This window comes from Haemaphysalis longicornis, unplaced genomic scaffold, assembly GCF_048455015.1.
Source record: "Haemaphysalis longicornis isolate Haplotype H1 unplaced genomic scaffold, Haemaphysalis longicornis Haplotype H1 scaffold_1, whole genome shotgun sequence".
Lineage (NCBI taxonomy): Eukaryota > Metazoa > Arthropoda > Arachnida > Ixodida > Ixodidae > Haemaphysalis > Haemaphysalis longicornis.
The window spans coordinates 450,332,374-450,358,751 of NW_027526203.1; the positions used below are offsets into that span (position 1 = coordinate 450,332,374).

Below are 26,378 nucleotides of genomic sequence, written 5' to 3' on the forward strand. Positions count from 1 at the left end.
TCGCAGAAGTAAGGCATGTGTAATGTGGTAGCACGAGCGGCATGCTTGTTTCGAGGAACAGTAGCGGGCAACGGAGACGCCATGGCAAATGTGCTTGTAGTTGGGTAATTGCGTAGTAGCAGTAGTAGCACCAAATATGAATTTTGCAACGCAAAAAGAAACAATAAGCTTTGGCAGAATAAAGCGACCCTTTCTCCGAGTCAAAGATCTCTAGTGAATAGCTGGTGTCATTTTCAAGTAATTATCACCTCTCAACGCTGTCAGATTACAAAGCTGACAGCATTATTCGGTACTTGACTTGCCAGGAGCCTTTTGATAAAAAAAAATTATAAGGTAATGCAGTCTAACCACAAGCGGCATGCTTTTTTGTCAAGTCACGCCCCCTTCCTCAAAAGCACACGCACCTCAGCTCGCAAAAAACGAAGCCAAAAATCTCAATGTTACTGGAGCAGGAAAATTTAAACTGATTCTGAAAGTGCAGTGCCTAGACTAACCACTGGCCGCATTAGGTGTACGAGAAATGACTACAACTTGTCAAAATAGGCAATATAAATCATCGATTACCGTCGATCGATTTGTATAGGCGTGGTAACAAAAGAGTTAAAAGGGGTCCACAGCAAGCGCCCCTGCAACTGCCACTGCCCCTATTCTAATATTTAGTGCTGCTCATCAATGACAGGTGTGAAACGAAAAAAGGGGGTGGGGGGGGATGAGGGTATGGCACACTGAAGCTATACGTGTGCCGCAGTAGAGAGGTGCAGGAGTGCAGGATAACTTAGGTAGCCTGGGGGTATTTCGCACATGCCAAAATCTTGTGCACACAGGTCTTTTTATGTATGTATTTTTTTTGCATACATTTCATTCAATGTTTGTAGACGTGAGGGAAGCCGTAAGCATTTGTGCAAGAATGCTCAGTTATGCAGCTTCTGCTATTTATATGGCATTCCCTACCGATTCCAGAGCCACCGTGCCTCTATGATGGGCATGCTGGTCTTAGAAAGTTTTTTTTTTTTGCTTTCCAATGAATTTTGATTAAACTGCATGGGCTTGTTCGTTCTTTTATTTTAGCTGATTTCAAATATCCAATTAATTTTGATGTGAGGAAATTAGTTTCAGAGTTAATTAGAAATCTTCGATTGTTCGTGAGAGCAATAGGGAAAAAACTATTCAACAAAAAATTACCAGCAAGGCATGAATAGATACAAGTTGTGGAGAATGAAATATGGGAAGCAGTTTTTTTTTTGTTTTGCAATCACATACAAGTTTACATCAATTCTAACTTCTAGGTTTGAAGTGCTCCTGCTAACCAATTAAAAATAAACCTAATTAAACAACTACTTAAACACAAAATGCGAAATTGCTTCCCATATTGCATGGTTTAAACATTCAGCTTCGCAGTGAAAAAGAACCAATCTTCATAGCTGCACTACATGCTGGAACGTACCTCTCCAGAATTTCCTATCGCTACAATACCACTTGTGGCGAAGGAGTGGAGAATTATTAAAAGACCCATGTGCCCCCTCAAGTGGCCCTACAGGCTCAGGAAAAGTAGACGTGACAGACTGAATGATTAATTGATTGTGAGGTTTAACATGCCAATGCCCTTGATTGATTATAGGGTTTAACACGCCGACGCAACGCTGACGATGAGGCACGCCGTATATGGCGCGCCTCATCGCCAGGGCTCCGGATTAGTTTTGACCATCTGGGGATCTTTAACGCGCGCCGAAATCAGATGTGGCAGACTGAGCTTACAGGTAAAAATGCAATACACCCCCTGAGGTATGGCAGGACAGCTTTTCCACTGTCTTGCATCTGTCTGTAAAGCATGCCACACACTGCCTATAACTGAAATTCTGCTGAATGTGGTTGTCAGCAGCAAGTTTCCCTGACATTGCACTTTGAGCTCATATCTGTTTAGTTATTCATTTTAGTTATTCATCATTGTACCCAGAATGCCTTTTCCATGGAATAATAGTGGGATGGGAGAAGGGAGGGAGTAGACAAACATCTGTAAGAGCACACAAACAAAGAATGCTTCAAAGCAGTTATGACAAGCCAAACCAGGCATAGCTAAAGAAAACATATTACAAAGAACATGCAAATGCATCACTAGGCATTATTGAAACAATATGATTCAGTAACCTATTACATATGCTAATGATTCCAGGGAAAAAGAAGAGCGTGTTTTCTCGTGTGCTTTCTGACTGCAGCGTTATTCTTCGGTTTTTGTAAGTGCTTTTCTGCGCATGTGCTTGTTTGTTTAATTTATTTTTCCAAAGGCATTTTGCGTTCGCTACATATTTTACTGTATCGAAGCTTTTTCTACTATTTTTCTAGTACTGCTGTTAAATGTGTGAAATGCTCACAGTCCCTGTATGCCCCCCCCCTCGCAATGTACCGTGGTTATTTGCAAAGAACGCAATTCACTTTTTGTGTTACGTTGCATAAAAAATGTGGCACAAATAGATAAGGTACTGTTCATTATTTCAAGGTTCATTAAGGTACTGTTCATGATCAACAAGTCCTTCAAGGACAACGTGCGGCGGCTGTTCGTGGAGTGGGCGGCTGAGGGGAGCCACGACCTGACCCCAGCTGGGAAAATTAGGAGGCCATCCATCGACGTGCTCTGCCGATAGATAGTGGAGGCATGGAGCGCGATTCCCTCTGACTCTGAGCTCATCGTCCGCAGCTTCAAAAAGACAGGAATATCCGACAGCCTTCACGGCATGGAAGATAATGTGCTGTGGCCGTGCGATGAGCAGGAAGCCGCAAGCGACTTCAGTGAAGAAGACAGCTCCGATGGCAAATAGGGAAATGAACCGACACGCCAGTAGGGGTGGAGGGCACTAGGATGTTGTGAATAAAAAAGTAATTGGGTTACATAATTTTGTACGTATTTTTACTGAAAAGGTAAGATTTTGATATCGCTTCTCTTAACATTTTTATTATATGAAATTTCAACTTTTAAAGCCTGTTGCAACTTCTTCCCGCATAATGAACCCTTCCCCCAAATTTACGCCAAATTTTCTGGAAAAAAAAAAGGTGGGTTCATTACACGAGTAAATACAGTAATACCATCCATTGAGGGTATTCAGGGGTACTAAAAAATAAAATAAATAAATGTTTAACCACTTTTGCTCGACAATGTAGGTCTTGTATTTCACAGGAATGATCAGATGCATCATGGTTGGAGTTTTTCAAATACCATCTTCTGTCAATCTTAGTTCTCACATGAAATATACTACGAAAAAATCTTAGTCTGAGCACATATCTGAGCCCAATGCCCTAGTGGTGATGTAGGTATCTTGTAAATAATAAATAATATGTACCCACGATGATGAAGTGAACCCTAACCTAGAATACGTTTACTACCGACATACTGAAGTACCTTAATTAACAGTTCACAACAAAGCTTTGCAACCTTTTCAGCTTTTCAATATCAATGTTTACACATGGGTTCCATACATTACACACAAACTCAAGTATGAGATGAACATTGGTTTTGCACAGAAATCTTTTAGTCTTCACAAGAAGTGTTTTGCATTGCGACGTCGGAAGCCCAGAACACAATACGCTTTTGCACATGCATAATTTACATGATGACAATATGACAGGTCAGATTTCAGGTACACACCAAGATATTTGTATCGTACTTACTTGCGTAATGAAGCCACTTTTTTTCTTTTTTTTTCGGAAAATTCGGCACAAATTTGGGGGGAGGTTTCATTATGTGGGAAAAAGTTGCAACAGATTCTAAATGTTGAAATTTCAGTCAATAAAGATGCTAAGAGAAGCGATGCCAAAACTTTACCTTTCCATTAAAATACATTAGTAATTATTTAACCAAATTTTTTTAAATTCACAACATGCTTGGCGGCCCCTACTCACCATCGGCACCCTACTTGCCATCGGAACTGCCCTCCTCCCTGAAGTCGCTTGCAGCTTCACATTTGTTGTCGGCCCACAGTGCATCGTCTTCCGTGCCGTCAAGGCACTCCAAAACGTTTTTTTCCACACCGGAAAACTTTCCTTCTTTGGGTTTACAAAACATGTGCCGATCCCTGTTCATCGCCCAAACCTCTTCTTTTTCCAGTAGCGTACACGTACTGGGTGAATGCTAAAGTTCCACGTGGTTTCCATGTGCTTAAACGTATGCTCCACCACCTCCAGTTTAAAACCGGCTGTGTAGCTCATGTACTGTCTCATCGTACGTGAGCACCAGGAGCACACAAAAAAGTTGGGACACAGCTGAATAACAAAACCATGGAGCGTAACAGCAAAGTCGCGGAAGAGCACAGAGCAGGGAAGGAGTGCGGAGTATGCTTGGTGCTTTGTTGGCATGCTGCAGCGCTTTCATGGCCCTGCGGCATGCGAACAAAACAAAACAACAAGGTTTGTTCTGTGTTAAGCAGGTGGTGTTCTGCAAGTGTGCCCTTTTTAAATTGTAAACCACAGCATTTGCTTTCATGTCTCCGGCTACTGTTGAGATTATTTTTTTTTTGTTAGAATGCTTTTTTAGCGCTTCTGCCCGTACTGTGGCATGGTATCAAGTTACTACGATCGTCAACGGAGATAGAAACATCTTTAACAGTACCTTTTCTATTCCTGCTGCATTTTTATGCATGGTAACAAGAAAGTAAATTCTCAAGAAGAAAAGTGTGTGTGTGTGTGTGTGGGGGGGGGGGCATTACTCATTACTACGCGGGTAAATACAGTACAGTAGAATATCGACAAACGGAAATCGCTTAAACGGAATTGCCGTTTAAATGGAACAGTAGCCTGTAAGTTAGTTGGTTTTGTATTCAGATAACGTAAAAAAACTTTCGGTAACTGGAACTAAAATTTCCACATCTCCGTGTAAACGGAAGCTCAAATGAAACTTCCTGTCTAACTCATTGTCATGAGCATCAGCTTTTTGCGGTTCCGGCTGTTTCGTTTTTTTAACCTTGTTGACCTTGTAAATCTCGTCTCCTTAGTAGTCAGCCGTGTTAACGCGACGAATGCAACATCACAGTTCTTGTTCTCATCGTTCGGTCTCGAATCAAGTCGCCGAAGTTACAGGGCTTCGCTCCTGCTGCCTGGTTCATGTCATCATGGTGCTATTCGTGCTCCATTACCATGTTGCCGTCTTCTAAATTCAGTGGCTTGTCAATACTTGTGAAGTTAAGGCCTCTAGCCTCCGCTTTTTCAATGGCTCCACAGAAGCGTGCACACCATGCACTTTCGTTAGTAAAGAAGATAGACATCATTCTTGACTTCGAAAGCGGCTAATACACGAAGATGGCGCTCGCGACGAATCACGGTGTCCTGAAAAGCAGCTTAACGGGGATCCCCCACGACAAGGAGACGCTACGGGATGCCATCAGAACTACGCGATTCGGGACCCAAAGGAAGCGTCTGTGATGAAGAGGTGCACGAGGAGGATGAGCCGGAAGATAAATCTGAAGTGATAGCTACCGTAGAACATACCACACTTCAAGGAGCAGTCAGCTGTTCAGTACCTAGGGGATTTCTTCAGAAGGAACGATCTCAAACGTAGTCCAAAGCTTAAGTGCCATGGAAAAACTATCCTGAAGATGAAGTTGCAAGGACTAAAAAAAATTGATGCGTTTTTAGTGCACAGGGACTAAGTGTTGCCAAATAAACTTCATAAATGTTGGGCTTAAACCTCTAGTAGTTTGCTTGGTTTCTGAAAAAACTATCAGCTACATTCACCTTCTAGTGCTCAGAGTTCCATGAAATGACACTAAGAGTGTGTACGCACATGAATTTGCACTTTTTGCACATCTCTCTCAGTAAACGGAACTAATTTTGTCAGTCCCTTGAAGTTCCATTTATCAAGAGCCTACTGTATTCAAATGTACGGCTAAGAGATGTACTCCTAATATAGGAATTAACGTCAGGCATATCCGTTCTGGTGAACCACATATGAAGGGTTTTTTTCCTGTTACTCTCCACTCCCCAAATCTGGCACCAATCAAAAAGCTGATTCAGATCTTGATGAAGGGTGGTAAAGGGCTATTAATAATTCTACACAATACCCAATCATCCACAAATAGGCATATCAAAGGGGAAATGCTGGAACCAATAGGTTGTATTCGCTGGCGAGGCACGGATGCAGGCAACCATGTGGGTGCGCCATCACTGGTCACGTCGGGCTCCGTGGGATGGCGCTACTTGTCCGTGCTAAGCACACGATGTGTGTTGGACGTTCCAAACTCTACCCCTCCGAACGCAAAGTAATGCCTCGACTCCAATGTGAGCGCGATGATAATTTCTCTCTTGGCACCACCGTTGAGAATCGGGTGAAACGGAGAAGACGACGCACGCCGGTGTTTTTATTTTCTGCGGCATGCAGGCACGGTGGCACAAGCCACGTCATGTCCGTGGCACTTCAGCCATGTCCTTGGCCATTTCCAGTGTTACCAAGTGGAGAAATTGACAGCTAAACTTTTCAGTGAATACCACCTATAGTATTACTAAGAAAACCTGAAAATAACAGTGGGCCCAGACAGAACCCACAGGCGAACCATGGTTCCAACTTTTTCAGCTTCCAATGAAGTTGAAGCAGGAAAATGGTAGGCTGACTTCTGTAAAGTTGTCTTGGCATGGGAGTGGGAGTGAGAGGGGAAAAAAAAAAAGAGGAGAAAGCAGGCTCACCTTGATGTTGTTGTAGAGAGCTACAAGCAACCCCTTGGGTGTGACACGGACAACGAGGCCATCGGTGATCTTTCCCGGGGTGGCATCATCGTACGAGGCTATGATGGGCCGTCTTGACGTGATCAGGGCTCGCCGACAAGTCAGCTGCAGCCGGGGCGGGTCTGAGCTGCGGTCGACGTGGAGCAGACGGGCCCGGAGAGAAGTGCCCGGCCCAGGCTTCTCTCCCTCGTGGTCACTCACATGCAGCGCTTGGACGAAGCCTGCCACCCAGGGGCTCAGGCTGACCAGGATACCGGAAGGGTACACTTGCCGCACCGTGCACTGCACAACCACCACAAGTGTCAGAGAATGAAACTGCCCAGCTCGGCGAGTGTTGAAAATCTCAGCTGCCATGCACCTCACATGGCCAAATCAGTTTTCAAATTTTTGGGGTTTAATACCTGGGCTATGAGGCATGCAGTAGCGGAGGGCTCTAGATTAATTTTTACAACCTGAGAATCTTTAACTGAGGATGCTTGTCTTTTGGAGTCCCTAGTTGTGATAGTCCTGATAACATGGTCCCATTAAAGCTGCCTGATCTATGCTCTTTAGATAAGAAAGCCTAGCTGCATGCTGACATAGTCTCTGGGTCACTGTTTTCTGATCAAATGATGCTCTAGAACACGTCGACTATGTCTTACAAAACTGGGCATGGTGTTGACCGGGACAGCTTGAGCATGACCACGTTAGCAGGATGCCACCAATGCCAAGGAGATATGTGGTGCTCCAGCAAAGCACCTTCATCTTGCTGTTTTGCCGCACATCACTGGTGCATTGCGAAAAAACCCTTCAGCGCTAGCAGAAACTGCCGATTTGTGTTTTCAAACTTCGGAATACTAAGAAAATTTTCTATTATGGGAATTGCATACGACAAAATTTGCTTCAATATTCAAAAGTTTCGAACATTTGCACACCCCTACCTACAGTGCAAAGAACCTGGAGAGAAGGACCATGGGGTGTTTTATTACCACTATTTGCATTACTCAACAAGCTCTGAATGTGCATGCAAATGTCAAGTTGCTCCCTACATAAGGTCTCACTTGTATATACAGGGAGTCACAAGATTATCATTGGCACTTTAACAATTTTTTTTTTTGCCAAACCCCTCACTTATTTCTGCTCAAAATGTACTGCTACTATGCATGTCTATGACATTTCTGCACGCATAAAGAGAATTCCAGGTGGTCTAAGTGAATTTGTAGCACTCCACTGTGGCATGCTTCACAGACTAGGTGTAGCTTTAGCTGCTTGGACCTCGAATCGAAATTTTGGGGGTACTTAATTCGTGATGTGTTGCTTGTTGCAAAAAAGTGTACTACAAACATGCTGTTGCAAGACTCCAGACTTGGAATGGAGTAGTGACCGTTCATCGGCATTACACAAAACATGCTACCCTTCATATGTTCATACACATATCTTTATACCTCTGCCCAGCACTTATGTGTACTTTTTTCCGTCATTGAGCTTTTTGTGCTACATAAACAATGAAACATACAAGGTAGCTTCTGGCACACCCATTACCTTCTTGGCCATCTTTGACTGCCCCTCATCAACTTACTCAGCTTACAGATAAAGGAGTCCAAATCTGGTGAGGAGGACATGGTGGTGTGTCCCAGCAACAGCTCATTACAAAACGCGCACGACTGCAAAAGTGATTTGATATCTAGACAGTGTATATACCTTCTTATTTCTGCTCAAAAATATCAAGATTGTTCTGATGGGGGGCGTGCACTAGAGTCGAATGATGACGCTACAACATCCACGTGTATGTAGCTAGTCCCTTTACAATCATTTTTATTTTGTCTTTATTTTAATGTCCAGATATAGTGAAAAATGGATATAACGAACTGATTTCCACTTCCTGATGTGTTCGTTATAAGCGGGCTGGGCTGAACTCCCATCGTATAAAACCTCCCGTGCAGGTGCATGCCTTCAGACAGGTGATGCCACCTGGTCAGGTATAGCGTAAATTTGTACTGTTTGTGTTACCAGCTAAAACCTCCTAAAGAAATGCTCTCTTCAAGTAAAAATGAGGTGACTACCAAGGTGTACCAGAGTGAAGGGCTCGGGGTGAAATTTACACCCAATGAAGTTCCGCAAGGTGCACACAATTCTCTTATATACCCAAGCATGTTTGTGCTTACTTCTTTTTAGCCGGAGGCTGGACCCATAAAACTTGTGTGCAGCAGTACCTTTGTAAAAAGGCTGCCATGTGCCATTGTGCGTGATAAAGCACTTCTCCTGCTCTGCCACACTTTCTTGTTCTCCGGAGCAAGCACCAAAGCAAGCACGAACGCCCCCCCCCCCCCCCCCCCCCTTTCAAAGAAAAAAAAAAAAAAAAAAAAAGAACCCTCAAAAGTGATGCGACTTTCTCCATGTCTGCGTGTGTTGCCCACCTGATGAGATTGCCCACTGGCTCTCAGGAGTCGCATTATTTTCAACTCATCCACCTCACCAATGGAATGGAATTTTCACCCCTGTGTCACTTGTCACAGTCAAATAAGAAACGCTGAATTGGGGACTAACGTATAACCTACCTCCTGCGGTATCCTTAGCCTTGAAATTTGCCGGAAGCACTCTTAAAGGAGTACTGACACGAAAATTTTATATTTTTATTGCTTTTATCTATGCTTAATGGTCTGGCAAACCCGACACAGCACTTTAAATACTTCAGCGTGCGATAATTAATTACACTGAACAGCCTGAAAATCGTTCGTTTCAATTTCCCGCGCTTTCAGCCCGAAAGGCTCATACGACAGAATTCTGGCATGACCTCACCGCCATGCTCACCGCTTTGTGCGGACGTCAAAACACTGTGGAGGCTGGTGGGGGCGTTGTTTCGACCACGGCGCCACCGGAGCTGAATGGCTGAGCTGCCTGAAGGTGCTAGGCCTACCATTGCAGCGGAAATTCGATGACCGCTTTCAATAAAAGTCCTGATGACGACTTCTATTGCGATTCCGGGCTATATTATCGCTTCCTTTCCTGTGTGTGGAATTTTATTTTTGCCAACAGTGCCTTTCTGGGCAGTGGTTATACCTGTAGCTCTGGCTACGTGCACCCGTTTGTGAATGCGCCAGCGCCCAGTCGCAGCTCGCCAGGCCGCTCGTGTGCAGTGACGTCACGAGTTTTTGGCGAGCGGTGTCAACATCACTTCTTTTGGCTACCATGGGATGATGTCACCCTGATGTCCATTTGCTGAGTGCCGCTCTGCATGCTGTTCCGTCGGCGCGATAAATGAGATCCGATTAAAGTATGTTCTTCGCGTCACAGGCCTCTCATATTTCAGCCAGGGTATTCTGTTGAGCAAAGGAAGCGAACTGTGCAATAATATTAACGCCAAAAGTCAGTGTCAGGACTCCTTTAATATGTACTGAATATGCACGCTCAACATTGTGCACCTTTTAAAACTCTGTTATTTAAATTTAAAAAATTTTTACTAACCAAGATAACAAACAGAAGCAACAGTGCAGCAACAGAGCACATTGCACTACTGATTATGGTACTGCACTGTGCGTGCCAGCCTGTGTGTGTGGTACCGTAATTACCCGATTCTAACGCGCACCTTTTTTCCAGAAAAATAGGTCGATAAATCGTATGCGCGTTAGAATCGGATACGAAACAGAAACTGCCGAAACAACGGAAATTTCGTCTCGCCCATCGCCATCTCAAGATGGCGCCAAACCTTTTAGCAACATTTTTTTGGACGCAGGAAGCATAGGCGCCCAGGCTTTTCTATCGGCGTTCACACAAATTGTCAAATCGTTCCACCTCACACTTGATAACAGCAATGGCAGCAGCGGCTCTCACGCGTTCAAAACGAGTGGTCGGCTGAAGAGTGCGCCTCTGGAGAAGTTCGCACTATGGACGTGCGAGGCGTGGGCCACCATCCCATCGATCATGGTTGAACGTTCGTTATGAAGTGTGGCATCACGAACGCGCTTGACGGCACCAAGGATGAGATGTCGTGGTCAGCGGAGAGCGACGAGGAGGGAGATGGGTGAGATTACTTCGAGAAATAAATCGCCCGTTTATCTCGCATTCGTTTTTCTTGCTCACAAAGTTCCGTGCGCGTTACAATCGGAAGTGCAAGTTTTTTTCGGTTTTTCTTCCAGGAAAATAGTGTGCGCGTTAGAATCGGGTAATTACGGTATATCACATGGCCACCCGAGCTCTGCCCCCCCCCCCCCTTCCATCAAAGCACAAACTTAGCAAAGTCCCCATAGTACTGTGGAAGTATCCTTGTTTCGAAGCCATGCTACATGGAATCAGATACTAATGTTGATAGCCTTTTTTTTTATTCCATATTATAAAATTGTTATAATCCCCTGATTTCGTAACAACAACAGTTTGCTGTACTTTACTGCGCCCTTTGGAATGAATAAAGGTGCACATTCCTAGATAACTCGTTACAGTACAATCAACTGTATCATCTTCAACCAAAAGAATTATCATTTTATGATAAACTAAAAAGCATAAAAAGGCTATAAGAACTGCTTTTGTTAAAACCATGTGCCACAGCAACAGAAAGCAAAACTTCGACATAAAAAATATATGATGTTTCAAGCAAGCACATCCACAGTAGGGAAAGTGCAATATCCCACAGGCTCACCAGCAAATCTGATGACATTCTGAGAAAATGGCATTCGCTGTTAATACTATTAGGCTTGTCCGTGTGGGTCTACACAGCAAAAGAAATGTATTCGATAATGATAGCAATGACAATCAGCAAACCTGCAGAATTGCAAGATAATAACATAAATGCGTCCATAATGTTTTTATATATTTTTTTAGATTTCTGAAACTAAAACAAATAACTTTTCTTTAATAAAAAAAAAGCGCATTACTGTTTTACGTGACATAAGTAGACATGTCAAGTTCAGGCAAGTAAGCAACAAATCTGTATCTGCGTAGCAGCAAACATGGTGAAGGTTTGTGAAGGTGGTGTCATCTCTTTTTCTATATAGGAACAACAACCGGGGAAAAATATCGATTTCCTGATAGTTTTAAATTATACAGTGCTCTTTGTGCATTTTTTTTTTTTTTCATTAAACTTTCTTGCTTAGTGGCGTGCCACTGCTGTTGGGGCTACTTGTTCGGTTTGTTGTGTTCCCCAAACTCATTCAACGACCGAATGCTATTCGCATCAAATGTGAATGAGTATTCTCGTGTAGTGTCAAACTAACGGCCCCAACAGCGAATGTCATTAGATTTGCCGTGTGCCAGGGGTATAATGGTATAATACTGTTCCTTTGTGGGTACAAATATAACAAGCCCAAGATCCCCCAAGAAGGCATCTTGCTTACATCAAACTTTGCTCCTGGAACCAGTGCATCGGATGTCACAAATTTATCCGACAGCATGGACCTGTGGGAGCAAAATTAAGATGAAATACTAAGAACGACATCAAGAACCACTCAGAGCCACCACCTCGCATACGAAAATATTAACATTAAACATTAAACACACATATAAAAAAGCATATTTTATAAACATATCATAAAATATTGGCATATAACAGCCTAAGCTAGAATACGCTAATATCGTTTGGAACCCACATACTAGAACTAATGCTGACTCACTAAAAAAAAAATCCACAGACGAGCATTGCATTTTATTTACTCCAAGTATGGTCGCAGTATATCAGTTTCAAAACTAATGCAAAATAATGAAATTACAGCATTGCAATCCCGATGCCAGCTTCTCAATCTAAAATTCCTATATTCGCTAGTTAACTTAAAACTTGTGCTGTATCCACCTCTATAACGTAGCTCAAGTTTCGACTTGGCAAGCACGTTTTCTCTGAGAATATCACAGAATAGAAGAACTTGCCCAGTCATCACGTTCCAACATTAGATCTTGTAGAAGCAAATGTTCGCTCTCTCTGAGCTCTGACCCCCCATCCAACTTGTTCAAATGCTTTGATTTGATTAATTTTTTTCCTCTCCTCTTACTGAAATGGTTTTCTACTGAAGCTGTGTTATGTTTACATTCTGTGACTTTCTGCTTGGGACATGAGCCTGTAGTATTTCACGAATATAAAACAAGTTACAAAAAACACTGACGAGGAAACAATAGCGGACTCACTTTTTTAGCGAGACCACTACCACTCGATCCATGTAGCTCAGGGCCATGACCCGGCACCTGAAAAATGAAGACCCGAAGTCAGTGCGACATTGCACACTACTGCACACAAACATCACAGCAAAGGCAGTGAAAAAGTGAGGCTCAAGCTTGTCGTTTCTACTCCCAGGGTTCCCTGGCTAGCACTAGAAAAACATAACAACACTCCTAGGGTACACTGCTACCAGCTGTGTACAGTAGCGCTCAGCAAAGGTTTTAGGAGGCCCAAAACTATTTTGATAAGATAAGATAAGAAATACTTATCTTAGACTGCAGCCAGGGGTGCGCTCTTGAGGAGGAGTTCCATTCTCAGAGTGGAATTCAACAAAAATTTTAAGTAAAATTGAACTACAGCAAAAATCAATTACGCTAAAGGAACCATGAAGACAACGTGCAACTGCCTTTATTTGAAGACTGCGAAGTTCATACTTGACTACAAATTCAGCTTAGTGAGAGATGACGTTTCCATTACACAGGAATTTGCATTTAAAAGGGCAGATTTCAAATCACACTTCTAACACCTGTTACATACTGTAATTCCCATGTGATGTAAGTAGGGGAGCATGCAGAAATGGAGAGTAAGTAGACCACATGCCAAAGGGACGCAGCCTGGCAGGAACATAACCTAGCAAACCTAGTGGAACATTTCCTGTCTGAGAATGCATGGCTGCAAGTACCGAAGTTGCTCCAGATGATGAACCTCAAGCTTAAACATACTTTGGACTAAAATCAGACAACTAAAGCCCAATGGAACTTTTAATGTTCCAATGAGAAAATTGGCAGATCGAGTTCCCGATAGTTCTCTCGAATTTGACTTCACACAGCAAAGGTAGCATGAGCGGAGCTCTCATGTCAACCCCTTACAAGAGCCACGCAGAGATGGTGCCACGTTCTTGTGAATCTTGTGATTTTTCACAGCATCAATCTGTACAGGCTGGCTCGTGATGTTGCTCGGTGACATCATTCACTAAGTGAAGGAAATGCCTCGGGCATTTTCCTCACACTTCTTTTCATGTCTTCCTTAATTATCTAGTCTAATTAAGTGCAGTTTGCGTTGGCATACTTGCTATTCTATGGCAATTTTTTTAATGAAGCAAAGCTGCAAGTTGTCATCACAGTCCCTCGAACTTTTCATCCCAAAAATTGTCAGAAAAAAATTACTGAAGAGATACTCAAGACAGGCCAACAATTGGAACTTTTGTTGCAGCAATCATGCATGCCCCACATTAAATGCTTGTAGCAACACCAAAGGGAAGTTTGTTCCTTCTTGAAAAGAAGCTTGTTTGAAGTTAGCTTGCTCGCATGTTTTCTTGCTGCAGTAAAACCTCGTTACAAGAGACACTGTTACAAGAGACACTTGGTTATAAGAGACACTTGAATGAAGGCGGTTTGGTTGGTTCTCCTATGTTCGCCATGTTAGCAACATTGCATACAAGAGACCTTGGTTACAAGAGACACGTTTTTTGGTTCCCTTGAGTGTCTCTTCTGACGAGGTTTTACTGTAACAAAGAGACACTGCCTCATGCGACATCGATGGAAAAATAAGGAAACAAAATAAAATATGGGACCCCTGAAATGAGAATGCAAGGAGATAACTCTAGACCATGCACAGCAGCTGCCTTTCTTACGTAAAAATTTTGCCAACATTTCTGCTCATGGTAAATAAATTTGCGACTATTCACTTCATTCAACAACTGCTATTCAATATTTCCCCACTTTTCAACAACACTGCTGACACGGAGCCACACTGGTGAAACACTGAAATAGGAAGTCCTGCAGTAACCAGTATGGCGAAAGAGAGAAAAGCATGTGAGCGAACACTGACCTGAGCTGTTCACCGGCATTGACAAAGTCGCGCGCATCTTCCACATCCTGGTCGGCCACCAGGGGCCGTGGGCAGAGGGCGCGAATGCCGCCCGGCTCCAGGCGCAAATGCACAGCACCGTGCTCGACAGCCACCACCTGGGCGTCCAGTAGGACGCCCGGCCGGATGGCCCCGAAGGGCGCCCGGCCCAGGGATCCCTGGGCACTGAGGTAGGGACGCTGCACCAAGGGCTGCACATACAGCAGCGTGCACGCCAGCGTCTCGCCCACCGCCACGTCCTCGGGACGGTCCCAGGGCCCCGGCAGGTGGGTGCGGTGCACGCATGCCTCCATGCCCTGCCACTGCACCACCAGCCCTTCCTCTTGCGCCTGCAGGGGCGGGCAGGAGATACTGTGAGCAATCGCAGGGGGGAAATACGAAGCAGCCAGAACAGCCCAGAAGGTCGCATTTGATTCACACAATGCCACTTGAACAAGCCACAAAGAAGTTACTGGCACAGTAGAGGGACATCAGTAAGATTACACATATGGCCCAGAGAAGTGTCACTGCACTGTGACTTCATCAGTGGCAATAGACAAGCCTTTCAATATGGTTTTCAACTGGGCCCCTTTGTAGTTCCAAGTGTTGGCAACACCTAGTGCTAATGTATTGCCCCGTGTCCCTCTGCACAAAGATCTCGCAAAAACTACGAGCTCAGTTTACACTGCAAAGCTAGTTTTTTACGCCAAAAAGCAAACATGCCCATGTGTTCGAGATATTGGAACATGTTAAAAATCCCCAGGTCAAAACTAATTCGGAGCCCTCCAAGACGATGTGCCTCATTGCCTGTGTAGCGTCGGCGTGTTAAACCTCAAAATCGAATCAAATCGAATCAATATTTTTTACACACCTCAAAGAGGCTGCTTTTTATTCTCACTGTTTCACTCTCATAATTTGTTTGCCTAAAATCGTTATTACTGTATTGAAACTTTTATCCCACACCTTCCCAGTAGTTCTACCACAACCAGCCACGGTGAGTTAGAGGCCAAGTAATACTGCTGCTGAGCGGCGCACATATTCATATTTAACTCCTGGTGGCAGCAGCCTCACTACTGGTTGAGGTGAAATAGAAAATCGACTGCCCACACGAGCTTTTGGTGCACAATCGCAGGCCTTCACTATGACACACTGTACTGGCATCTCAAACTGCAGTATCTCAACTCAAACCTCCTTCCCACCTCGCTTAAGGGCTGTGCTCAAGTTACCTTTTCTGCACTGGTGACATGCAGAAACAAACGAAAAATGAACTTCCCCATGAACACTATATGAAATACTAATGCAGAGCTGCGTGGGAATTTTCAGCACTTTCTAAAACAGAATAACAGTGATGCTACCAACTTAAGCCACTTTGGAGCAGCTTTTGGAGCAGGCGAAAATGCGTTTCGGAGCAGCAAAACCAGCTTTTGGAGCAGGTGTTGATTGAAGCAATTTTAAGACACGTATTGCATTCTTGATATATAATCGCTAAACGCACGCCCTTCAACGATAATAAAAAAATAAAAGAACCAAGAACATGGATATTTTGTCCCCATTTTTCTGCATTGAACTTTGTGCAGCGGTTTTCACAACAAAAATTAAAAAAAAAAAGCTCTCATTTTTACACAATAACAGATTTACTATGAACAAACTAAAAATTGCTTGTCACAACAAACATGCTATGTAAAATCGAGCAGTATTGGAAGGCTATCGTGGGAGCACTGACCAATAACATCAGTAGCGCCACGGCTTTGACTGCATAATTGAACACACGCTCCTCTCCCTGTTGCACATGCATCACTATTTAGCAGCGTCAGCGCTGCCACCGTAAGGGTCTCAAACGAGAAGCGACCGATGGCAGCACTATTCTTCACAAAATTAAGGCAGCGGGCAGCCATTTCTGGCCACCAACATGCAGCACCAGGCTGAACCTTGCCCCTTTACGACACGTTTGCCGCAAGCAACCAAAACGTCTCCGTTAATGACAAGGTAGCCTATTAGTCCCCCCCCCCCCCTCCCCTCCTACCCCGAGACTATGTTAATTCCCTGCGAGGCCACATGCGCGCATTTACCCTTCAATTCCCACGTGTGTGAATTCTGTGCCTCTATGAACTCTACGTGAAATCTAAGACGGGCGTCGTCATATTCCTGCCGTACTTGTTAAGCTCTGAAACAAAGTCAGGCATCGTAAAATTGCCGTACTCACTCGCCGGCGCGCGGCCCTAACTGTCACCGTTTCCTGCCCTTGCATAGTATTTTCTCTCCCCCCTGCACTTTGTAAATTCTCATCCGTTTACAGTAAAATCTCGATGATATGAATCTCATGGCACCGTGAAAAATATTCGTATCATCCGAAATTCGTGTGAATAACACAGGCCAAAAAATTAAGCACTAAAACAAGTTTTCGATTATTTCTTTTCTTACTTTCGCGTGATGAAATCCGTGACGTTTTTCTGCTTTTTTTTAACCTCCATGTCCCCGAGCGGTCCTCTCTGGACTTTATCTCCTCGCTCGCGGTGCCGAAGCCCACTCACTACAGGGGCGTTTTTGCACACGATTCGTGTGCGTCGGCGTTGTGCGCGCGATGTTTTCACGCCCGCGTCGGCGATTCGGCACCCGCGGACGAGCGTGGCAGTTGGAGGAGCCTGACGACTTGCGCCAATGGGAAGGCGTGCACCTCATGGCGGCAGTTACGAAGCGCTTGAGACAGCCACTGGCTCCGCCGGAGATGTTTAGGCTTAGCACCCTTCACTAGCGGCGCGGATGATGTTTTATAGCACTGTTTTCGTTCACATTGTTAGCTCATTTACCGCACAAGGAGCTTCGCGAGTGCTTTGAGCGGCATTTTAAAGAGCGGTTAGAAGCGGTCTCTTGAGCGTCCCGCTAGAGTGAACTAGAATACTTGGGTAGTGGAAAAAGCGGCGGCTGCTCCCCACGGCGCCCTTGAAGCCAAACGTGTTAACCGCCGCGCGTGGCGCTGGAGTGCCCCCCCCCGCCCCGCCCGAGGAGATCCCAAAGCGGCGCGTGTTGATCGACGTGCCGCTATGCTGCTGTTCGGTGATTCACGCTGTGTTTTGACGCTTTTTACCCGCTGCACATGGTCTTTTTTGTGTGTAATTACAAGAAGAGCCTTGCAGGCACTGCACTGATCCTTAAGTGTTCTTGATTCTGTTTTTTATTGGTAATACGAACAGGGTGTTATGCGTGCGACGTTCTGTAATTGCAGAATGGCCATGGCTCATGCAGTTTGAAAGGATTGTGCAGTATTGTGGGGTGGGACTGCACCCCTAATAGATTTATGTGATTGCTAGAAATATTTTATATTTGCGATTTGTTTTACCCTGCTTTTATTTGTTGAGTTCCTAACTGTTCATAATTATCTTACGTCTGCAAGACGTGGGCAGCACATTTCATGAACTTGTGCATTTCTAAAGAGGTAATTATTTTATGTTAATGGGCAACCAGCGTTCCAATGAACTGTGCACTTTTAAAATGATCGCGCGATAAAGTGTGCCGTGTGGTGCTTTTCTTAGAACTACGTACGGTTGCGAATGTTGATGCTTTTCGCTGACTTGAGTGAAGTTTTTAAAACGTATCGTGTGTGTTGCGTGGATTAGTGCACTGCAAGGGCCCGGGCCAGGTAGCACGCATTTTCTCGGGCCCGGGCCAGGCTCGGGCTTCAACAAAAAATATTTTGGGACGTGCTTGCCCGAGCGCATGCATGCAGTGTCTTCGTGATGGTTGATGCTAAAATGTTGCCGCATTGATCATTTTGCTTAAATTAAAAACAAAAAAATCAAAGTGCGAGGTCACTGCGGCGCGGTTAAAAATATCTTTCGCTGATACTATACTCAAAAAATATTTTCTATGTAAGGATATATATATATATATATATATATATATATATATATATATATATATATATATATATATATATATATATATATACACACACACACACACACACACACACACACACACACACACACACACACACACAGTCGAACACGGATATATCGAACTCCAAAGGGATCGCGAAATAGTTCGATATATGAAAAATTCGATATAAAAAATATGGGCTCTGAGACCTCACCTGTGGCAGACAGCCACTTACCGATTGCCGCATTCAAGAATGACAACTAATTCCGCACTAACGACGAAACAGGATGCTTTATTTGCGTGAAAAGAAATCGCTGATCTTGGCCTGCTTCTTCGTCCTGTACATGGAATTAAAGACGCTGGTCTCGATATTCTCGAGCCTATCCAGGTGTGACAGCCCAGTTCCTCCCATGTCGCCGCAACTACGTAGAATCAAGCTGAACGCAGCCGCCAGTTCACCGGCGGAGTACGATCGTGTAGCCGCATCCTCGTCCGGACGATCTTCGCCACTCAAGCTACCAGCCTGGGTTCCTGCAAGCGCAGCTACGATATCCTCGTCACCGACGCTTGCAACAGCCTAAACGTTGCTGTCAGCGTTCACGAAGTCGCCAGCAGACAGTCCGGCTAGAACAGCAGCCGGGAAAAGGGATGACAGCTCGCGAAACGTGTCGTCCATGCCCCATATGTCGTCGTCGCCGTCTTCGCAAGCTTCCGAATGTTCGGCCGTCACAAAGCCTGCCTTCCTGAAGCAGTTGGCCACGCTCTGCTTTACGCTGTTCCAGGCACCCGTCATCATGTGTATGGCCCCCAGCTGGTCAACTTTAAGCTCGGTGCCCACACGGAGGTTCATCAAAAGCCTATCGAGGAGTCGCCTCCTGTACCCAACCTTGAACGACTTAGTCGAGCGGTCGAGCGGCTGCAGCCTGGCTGTTGTGTTCGGAGGCAGAAACTTGAGCTCGATGTTGTCGAGCTCGCAGGTGGTTTGGTTGGCCGAGCAGTTATCCATGAGAAGGCAAGCGTGACGCTCCGACGCCGTGGCTTCTGTCCCTGTTGGGTTTCGGTGAAGGCACTAAGCGACCGCGGAAATCGGGGGTGCAGCGTCACCGAAGAGCACCTTCCAGCTCGGGCGGTATTCGATATACCAAATGTCGGGAAAAATACCGTTCGATATAAACGTACGAATTCCTATACTTTTACACAGAATTTTCAAGGGGATAATTCACGAGTTCGATATAGACAATAATTCGATATACCCGTATATATGGTGTGTGTGTGTGTGTGTGTGTGTGTGTGTGTGTGTGTGTGTGTGTGTGTGTGTGTGTGTGTGTGTGTGTGTGTTGTACAAAGCTCGGTCCAAGTTTAAGAAAATTAAATGCGATATATCTGTATATATAGTCGCTCTAGGTTGAAAAGGCCGATTTTTTCCGGGCTTATACTCTGTCGGACGCGGGCTGATATTTAGAAACAGTCTGGCAGGCTCAGGCTTATTTAAATTTGTGTGTGTGTGTGTGTGTGTGCAGGCACACTTGCACACACACACACATGCAGGCGCGCACGTGCAAACACACACGCACACACACACGCGTGCACGCACATACACACATGCACGCACGCACGCGCACACACGCGAACACACATACACGCACGCACAGATGCACACAACGCGCGCGCACAAGTACTTGTCTGGGGTGGAACTTCACATTCAGCAGCCGCCCGATATAAGTTCAGACCACGCTGCATGCATCATTGCAAAAAGCGACAACAGGTTAATCTTCTATGTCTGCGGGTACGTTGCCAAGAAAACTGTCCTCAAGACAGAGTGTGAGGAATGCTGTGCACTGTTACTCACAGGAAAAGACACCGTTTTGAGGCTAGGTTCAGCTGAGTACACAAGGCTTCGGGATAATGGAGGTTTGCTTTACCCCCATGGTCGCCTTTACAGATTCATCGAGCAGTTGGAGAATATTTTCACGAGCTGCTTCAGCACTCACGAGCTGCACCACGATAGTGTCATGGATGTGCTGGCTATCATCAAACAAAAACAGCAGAGTGCTGTTGGGTGTGATAAGCACTCCAAGTCACTTACAGCCTAGGTGACAGCCTTTTATGTAACCACCCGTTTGCACATTTTTTGTAAAGTCGATCAACCGCTCAAGAGCTAAAAAGAGGGCGGGTGCACGCTACTTGGAGTTAAGCCGCTGCACATCATCTTGCTTTGTAAAACTGCAGGAGGAGCCTAGCAGGCACCACATTTCTTTAAATACTCCTGGTTGTTTTTGCTTGTAATGTAGATGTAAATAATTAAATGTAAATAATGCATTATGTTATTTTTGTAGGTGTTCACTGCACCGAAAAGTGCGCAGTTTTAAAATGATCGCGCAATAAAATTATGCCGTGTGACTTGGTGCTTTTCTGAAAATTGCGGTTGCGAATCCTGTATTTTCGCGCTTTTCGTTGACTTGACTGAGGTTTTAAGACATGTGTCAGGTGTGCTGCATGGGTCAAATTTGAAAAAAGAAAACGGGAAACGTTTGCGCACGCACGACGCAGTTTGCTCGGTATGCAGATCTTGATCGAAAAATCAGCAAGAAAATAAAGAAAAAAAAGCAGAAGTGACGTATACTGGCCAGCCTAAAGCCCGCCACTCTTTTTTCAGTTGACACAATACGATAGCAAAATCATCAAACAACGAAGAAAAAAATATCGGCATGATAGCGAGCTCGATCGCTAAAGCACGGCGCGGTCTGCTCGGTTGGCCAAATGGGATGAAAAAATGAGCAAACGGCAAATACACGACGTAGCTACCTTTCCCCTAAAAAACCCTGGTACATTAATAGCATTGTCAACGGTTTTTACACGAAAAAAGAACTGTAGCCCCTCGGAGACTGCCCCAACGCACGCCTACCCGCTGCTACCCGAGGCGAAAAAGCGCTCGGGCGGGGCACGCGAGCGCCACCGCGCGGGGTTGACACGAAGTGCTTCACTCGGCGGCGGCCGCTTTTTCCACTACCCAAGTATTCTAGTTCACTCTAGTCCCGCAACACTTCGTGACCGAAACCGCCGCCATGTTGCCGCGGCCAACCGAGGCCTGCGCAGCCTGCGGGTGGTTTCGTGGCGGCGTCAGTGTGCCTGTGGAGTGCACGGCGCGTTTTCGCGAGCAGAAAACAGCTTGGCCGTTCCTGGAGAAAGAGCGACAAAGAGGGCAGAGAGCCCGTACATCGCCGTAGCTAGCTCGCTTGGCAGTAGGGCGCCTCGCCGACTCGTTCTTATTATCCGCTGGGCACCGCAGGTCCGTTCGTAAGAGCCGAAACTTTTCCCATTTCAAACAGAGCAATTTCACCGAGACTTATAAGAAATTCGTCTCATCCCGAAATTGGTATCACCCAGATTCCACTGTAACTACAACTTTTGTGTCCTCATCTCTTGCCTACTTTTCTTCCAGCACATCCGCAGGCACCCGGTCGACGCGTACGCTGTCGGTGCGCGTTGGCTAGCGAGTACGGCAATTTCACGACGCCTGGCGTTGTTGCCAAGCGTCACGAGTACGGCACACATATCACGACGCATATCGCGGCCCGAAGACCGCGAGGCGGACGGTCGCTACGGCGGCAACTGGTCTCGCGAACCCAATAGGTGCGAAGTGCACTGCACGGAATTAACAGGGGGAGATTTGGCGTTGTGTGCCTACATGCGCAATGCGCATCATCGCCGTTACTAGAGTGCGTCGAATATTTCAGAAACATTCTAGGCACTCTACGTTACCGCTACAAGGCCCAGTTTGCCTTGGCTTGGCTCGGATTGCGGCCTGAAAACAGGTGCACCGCGATGTCGCTTTCAGTGGGGAACCTCAAGTAGTTAGTTTCGTTTCTGAAAGTCAGCGTACACCCTTGGGCGCAGGTCGGGCGCAGAATCGCCAAATTTAGAGGAAATGTAGCAGGATGTAGCAGCCAGAGCACTTGGGCGCAGTTTGGCGCAATTGGCGCAGCGGTAGCATCACTGGAATAACAAAAGACAGAAATACATCACCTCCATAACAGTAACCTCCGCCCGGAAACCAGGCAGAACATGGTCCAAGCTGAAATCCTCAAGTTCCTGAAAAATCCAAGAGCAGATGAAGCCAAATGTCATAAACTTGCAGTAAACACAGCACTTGTCTGTGCATACACACACATGTCAAGGAAGAATTTTTCAAGCAAATGAGCACAAATAACTAAAATAACCAGACAGAGTGAAGAGCCCCTCTAATTTAGATTAACCTATATAATATTCTCAGCCTTCTCAATGACCCTACTCTCGGCAACCGAATGCCAACCAGTGGCTTTTTCCCAACCATGCTCTTCAATACCCTCAAATGCACTCACTCAGATGCATCCTGGCAACTACAGAGGATAGTTTTATATGGCTCTTTCAGAAACTTAACAGTTGAAAAACAGAAACAGCAACTTAAATTTGCAGTGAAGCTTCATAAACTAGGTTACTCTGTCCTGCACTTTTTAGGGGCTTGTTGTGCGTCGTGCTTGTCGTGCGTCGTGCCAACATAGCAACTTTCACGGAGCAAACCACAGCTTGACATGTGGAGGATGATAGGAAGAAGCTGAAGCAGACTATGCAAGAGATAACTATATAACTTGAAATTGACCAGTTGGGTAGCAAATGCATTAGCAAGCCGTCAATTACATTGTCTCAAAATAAGACCAATTTTCTTTCTAACATGTGGTGCACTTCGCGTGTGGCATAACTTGGTACCTGCTTAGATTGTGCCACGTGTGTGATGTGTTTTTGATGTTGCAGAGTGTTGCACTTTTTCCTTTTTTGTGCCTTTTTTTCTGTTTTGCATGGTGGTCACGTATATAAGGTGCAAGTTTTTTTACATTAAATTCAGTTGAAAGTCAGCGCTCGTCCTATTGTATTTCTTGTTCTTGTTCTTCTTCATGCAGTTAATGATTTCAATATGACCTACCAACTGCATGATCCACCAACTAGCCCAACAGTACACTATGCTACGTTTTTTTTTGGCCTTCAAATTTACAATGGCTCTGAAATGTACAAGCTATGATGAATTTCTCTTGCGCATTCTGCCCCTTATGACAGATGTCAGTGGGCAATGATTCCCACTTTAACTGTGTCTGATTCCCTGAAGCTGCCAAACTGGCAAATGCATTTTCATTTTTCAGATCTGGCTATTTGTCCCCCTGCATGCACGCACAAAAATTTGAAGATAGGCTAGATACTGCTAATGACGTTTTACGCCCAAACGACATACGGGCTTTTCAACTGGATGTCCAGACTCACGGTGGACTGTCCAAGACGCTATTTGTATGTAACGTGCATTCCCACAGTGCTCCCTGTCTGAGCGGAACCCTAATACTGCTCACAAAAAATCCGGGACTGGCAACTGAGACGGCCAATAACCAACTACAGAACAAAGAACCTTCCCCACGAAAAATCCGGGACTGGCAATTGAGACGGCCAATAACCAACTACAGAGCAAAGAACCTTCCCCACGAAAAATCCGGGACTGGCAATTGAGACGGCCAATAACCAACTACAGAGCAAAGAACCTTCCCCAAGATCACTACTTGGAAGAGAGGTATTCACCACAGCAGAAAAATTAAAATGTTTGAAAGTGAGGCATTGCTTATCGCTTCACATACCACGGGTGTGTTGACCGTCGAAGGGCGTGCAGTCAGTTGCAGGGCGCGACCGCCTCGAGTCTCTGTCAGCACGGCACACTGGAGCAGCTGGCCCACAGCCAGGGCATGACCCGCGTTGCTTTTCTTGATAAATGCAGCCGCTTCGGCCCGTGACAAAAAAGCGCTCACGCCCTCAATTCCACAGTCCATGGTGTAGCCATGGTCTTCGACGCTTGAAACGGCTGCCTGTAGTACCTGTGGTGCACATGCTCGGGTCAAAAATACTCGGTCAATAATGGCGGGGCAGTGTCCACCATACCATTCCTTTCTGTAGCGCCAACGGCGTCAACGAGCCATTCACGTCAGCCGGGTCCGTGGAAAGGCTGACGGACACCTTGGATGAACCCCACTCCACTGGAGCAGCAGAGAGCACCTTGCACACAACAGCCTGGCCCTCCTGGAACATCCTGGTCAGGGGCAGTATCTCCTGGGAAAGGCAAGAATTACAGACAGTTTGCACTGCTTCCCTCTCAGTTTTATTTGCAACGTCAGCATGATGGGCAACCTACAAAACACTCCAAAAATGCCCAGCATCCACTTCTCTATGGCAAAACAATCCTCTTCTATTGTATAAAAGTAACCTTTGGAAATGTCAAGGTTAACACATAGCCACATTAAGGTTCCCATAATCCTTATTGAAACCATAATGCCACATTTACAAATACCAAATGCCCCACGGTACCAGATAAATTTTGCACAGATGAAGAGGAGACACTGCCTGAGGGAGTCAACTTCTCAATTTCTTCCTCTATCTTTACGAAAATTGGAATGACTGTTTATATCAAGAATACAAGGTTCTCTCCTAAATATTACTATTGTAGCTTCAATTTCAGTTATTAGTTGTGTCACGTGCAGAGCGGTGTAGTTAGTTACAAAATCTGTAATTCCAGAATGATAAGGATGTTACATATTTCTCAGCGGTATGTTGCCTTGAGGGCCCAGGCAGAGCAGCTGTGGGGTCGTTCTTTTATATTGAAGTATCCTTCACTGCCCAAAAATATATAAACAACACTGTTACTTTTATGCTTTTACCTTCCTCTGAAAGTTTCTAATGCTCACTGCAAAGAAAAAAAAAATTGAAATATCCTAGTTGATAGCTGCATTTTAAAAATTACACCCCAGAAACTGCAAAAGAAATATGCCTGTCTTATGCCACATGAAAATTATATTTTTTTTTGTAAATTCACAATATGCTGAAATTAAAGACAGTGTTAAAGATTCAATGACATTAAATACTCAGTACTGCCCCATTTTAGTTTCAGTGCACGTATGTTGTCTAAACACCACCTCCAGAATATGTTGATCCTCCTTCCTGAATCCTAACTCTTCTACGGCAATAGCTTCAAGGCTTCACTACTAAGCCGCTTCCAGGATCTCAAGGGTACTCATTCTCGCAGGGACACACACACACACATGCCCGTTTTCGCAGATGGCTTTCACACCCATTTTCATAAAGGTGCCTCATTTTCCAGAGCTCACTAGAAAGTCCAATATTTTATCTTAACAATCCCAAAATGTAAAAATAGTGTGAGATGGTTCACTCGTTCCTGAATGATTATTTTCTTTTCTTGCATAGAAATTAAATGCTCATCCTGTCAATCCTTTATCTGATCTATGTGAAACACACTGTATATACGTTGGCCCACAGCAGCTCACGATTTCCCATGGTTGTATCTGCCCATTATAAGAGTTTGCTCTGTGATCTCCCAGGTCTAAAAGAACAACAGCCAAAAAGGGCGCTTGGTGACAACCACACTTCTTCAAACCACAGGGTTCGCAGTGAAGCACCAAGTGAGATGGAACTTCACATCCTGTTTCTTCAAGATGTGTTCAAAAGGCATGGGTATTCTGCTCTTCAGCTGCTGCTAGTATTGCCTCTTTTGTTTTCCTCACAAAAGTGGCACTTTATTTCTTCCCATAATGAACACACTTTCTTTGCCTGGAAACTAAACGGCACATTCATATTCAAAGTTCAAAGTCAAAAATTAACTTTTACTACAGCTGAGGTACTAGAGTACTTCCTTTCTGTGATGTTATATTATCTTTACTTACAGCTACCTCCTATCGTTCAAATGTCAGACGCTCACAAAACATCCCAGTGGGAAGCGTGGAGGGCAATGAGGAAGCAGGCAAAAGCGATG

The 26,378-nt window shown here is 45.0% G+C and overlaps 1 protein-coding gene across 2 annotated transcripts in view; it reads right to left on the reverse strand.

Annotated features, from left to right (window-relative positions):
• The window catches only part of Rrp5 (Ribosomal RNA Processing 5), an 82,310-nt gene that overhangs the window by 48,183 nt on the left and 7,749 nt on the right, over positions 1–26,378 (reverse strand). For both annotated transcript variants that reach the window (XM_077687755.1, XM_077687756.1), the window contains exons 4-10: positions 24,497–24,664; positions 24,199–24,432; positions 22,571–22,636; positions 14,651–15,018; positions 12,790–12,846; positions 12,009–12,069; positions 6,664–6,984 (exon numbers count right to left, since the gene is read on the reverse strand). In XM_077687755.1, coding sequence (XP_077543881.1) covers positions 6,664–6,984; positions 12,009–12,069; positions 12,790–12,846; positions 14,651–15,018; positions 22,571–22,636; positions 24,199–24,432; positions 24,497–24,664 — 1,275 coding nt within the window. The remainder of the gene's footprint in view (positions 1–6,663; positions 6,985–12,008; positions 12,070–12,789; positions 12,847–14,650; positions 15,019–22,570; positions 22,637–24,198; positions 24,433–24,496; positions 24,665–26,378) is intronic.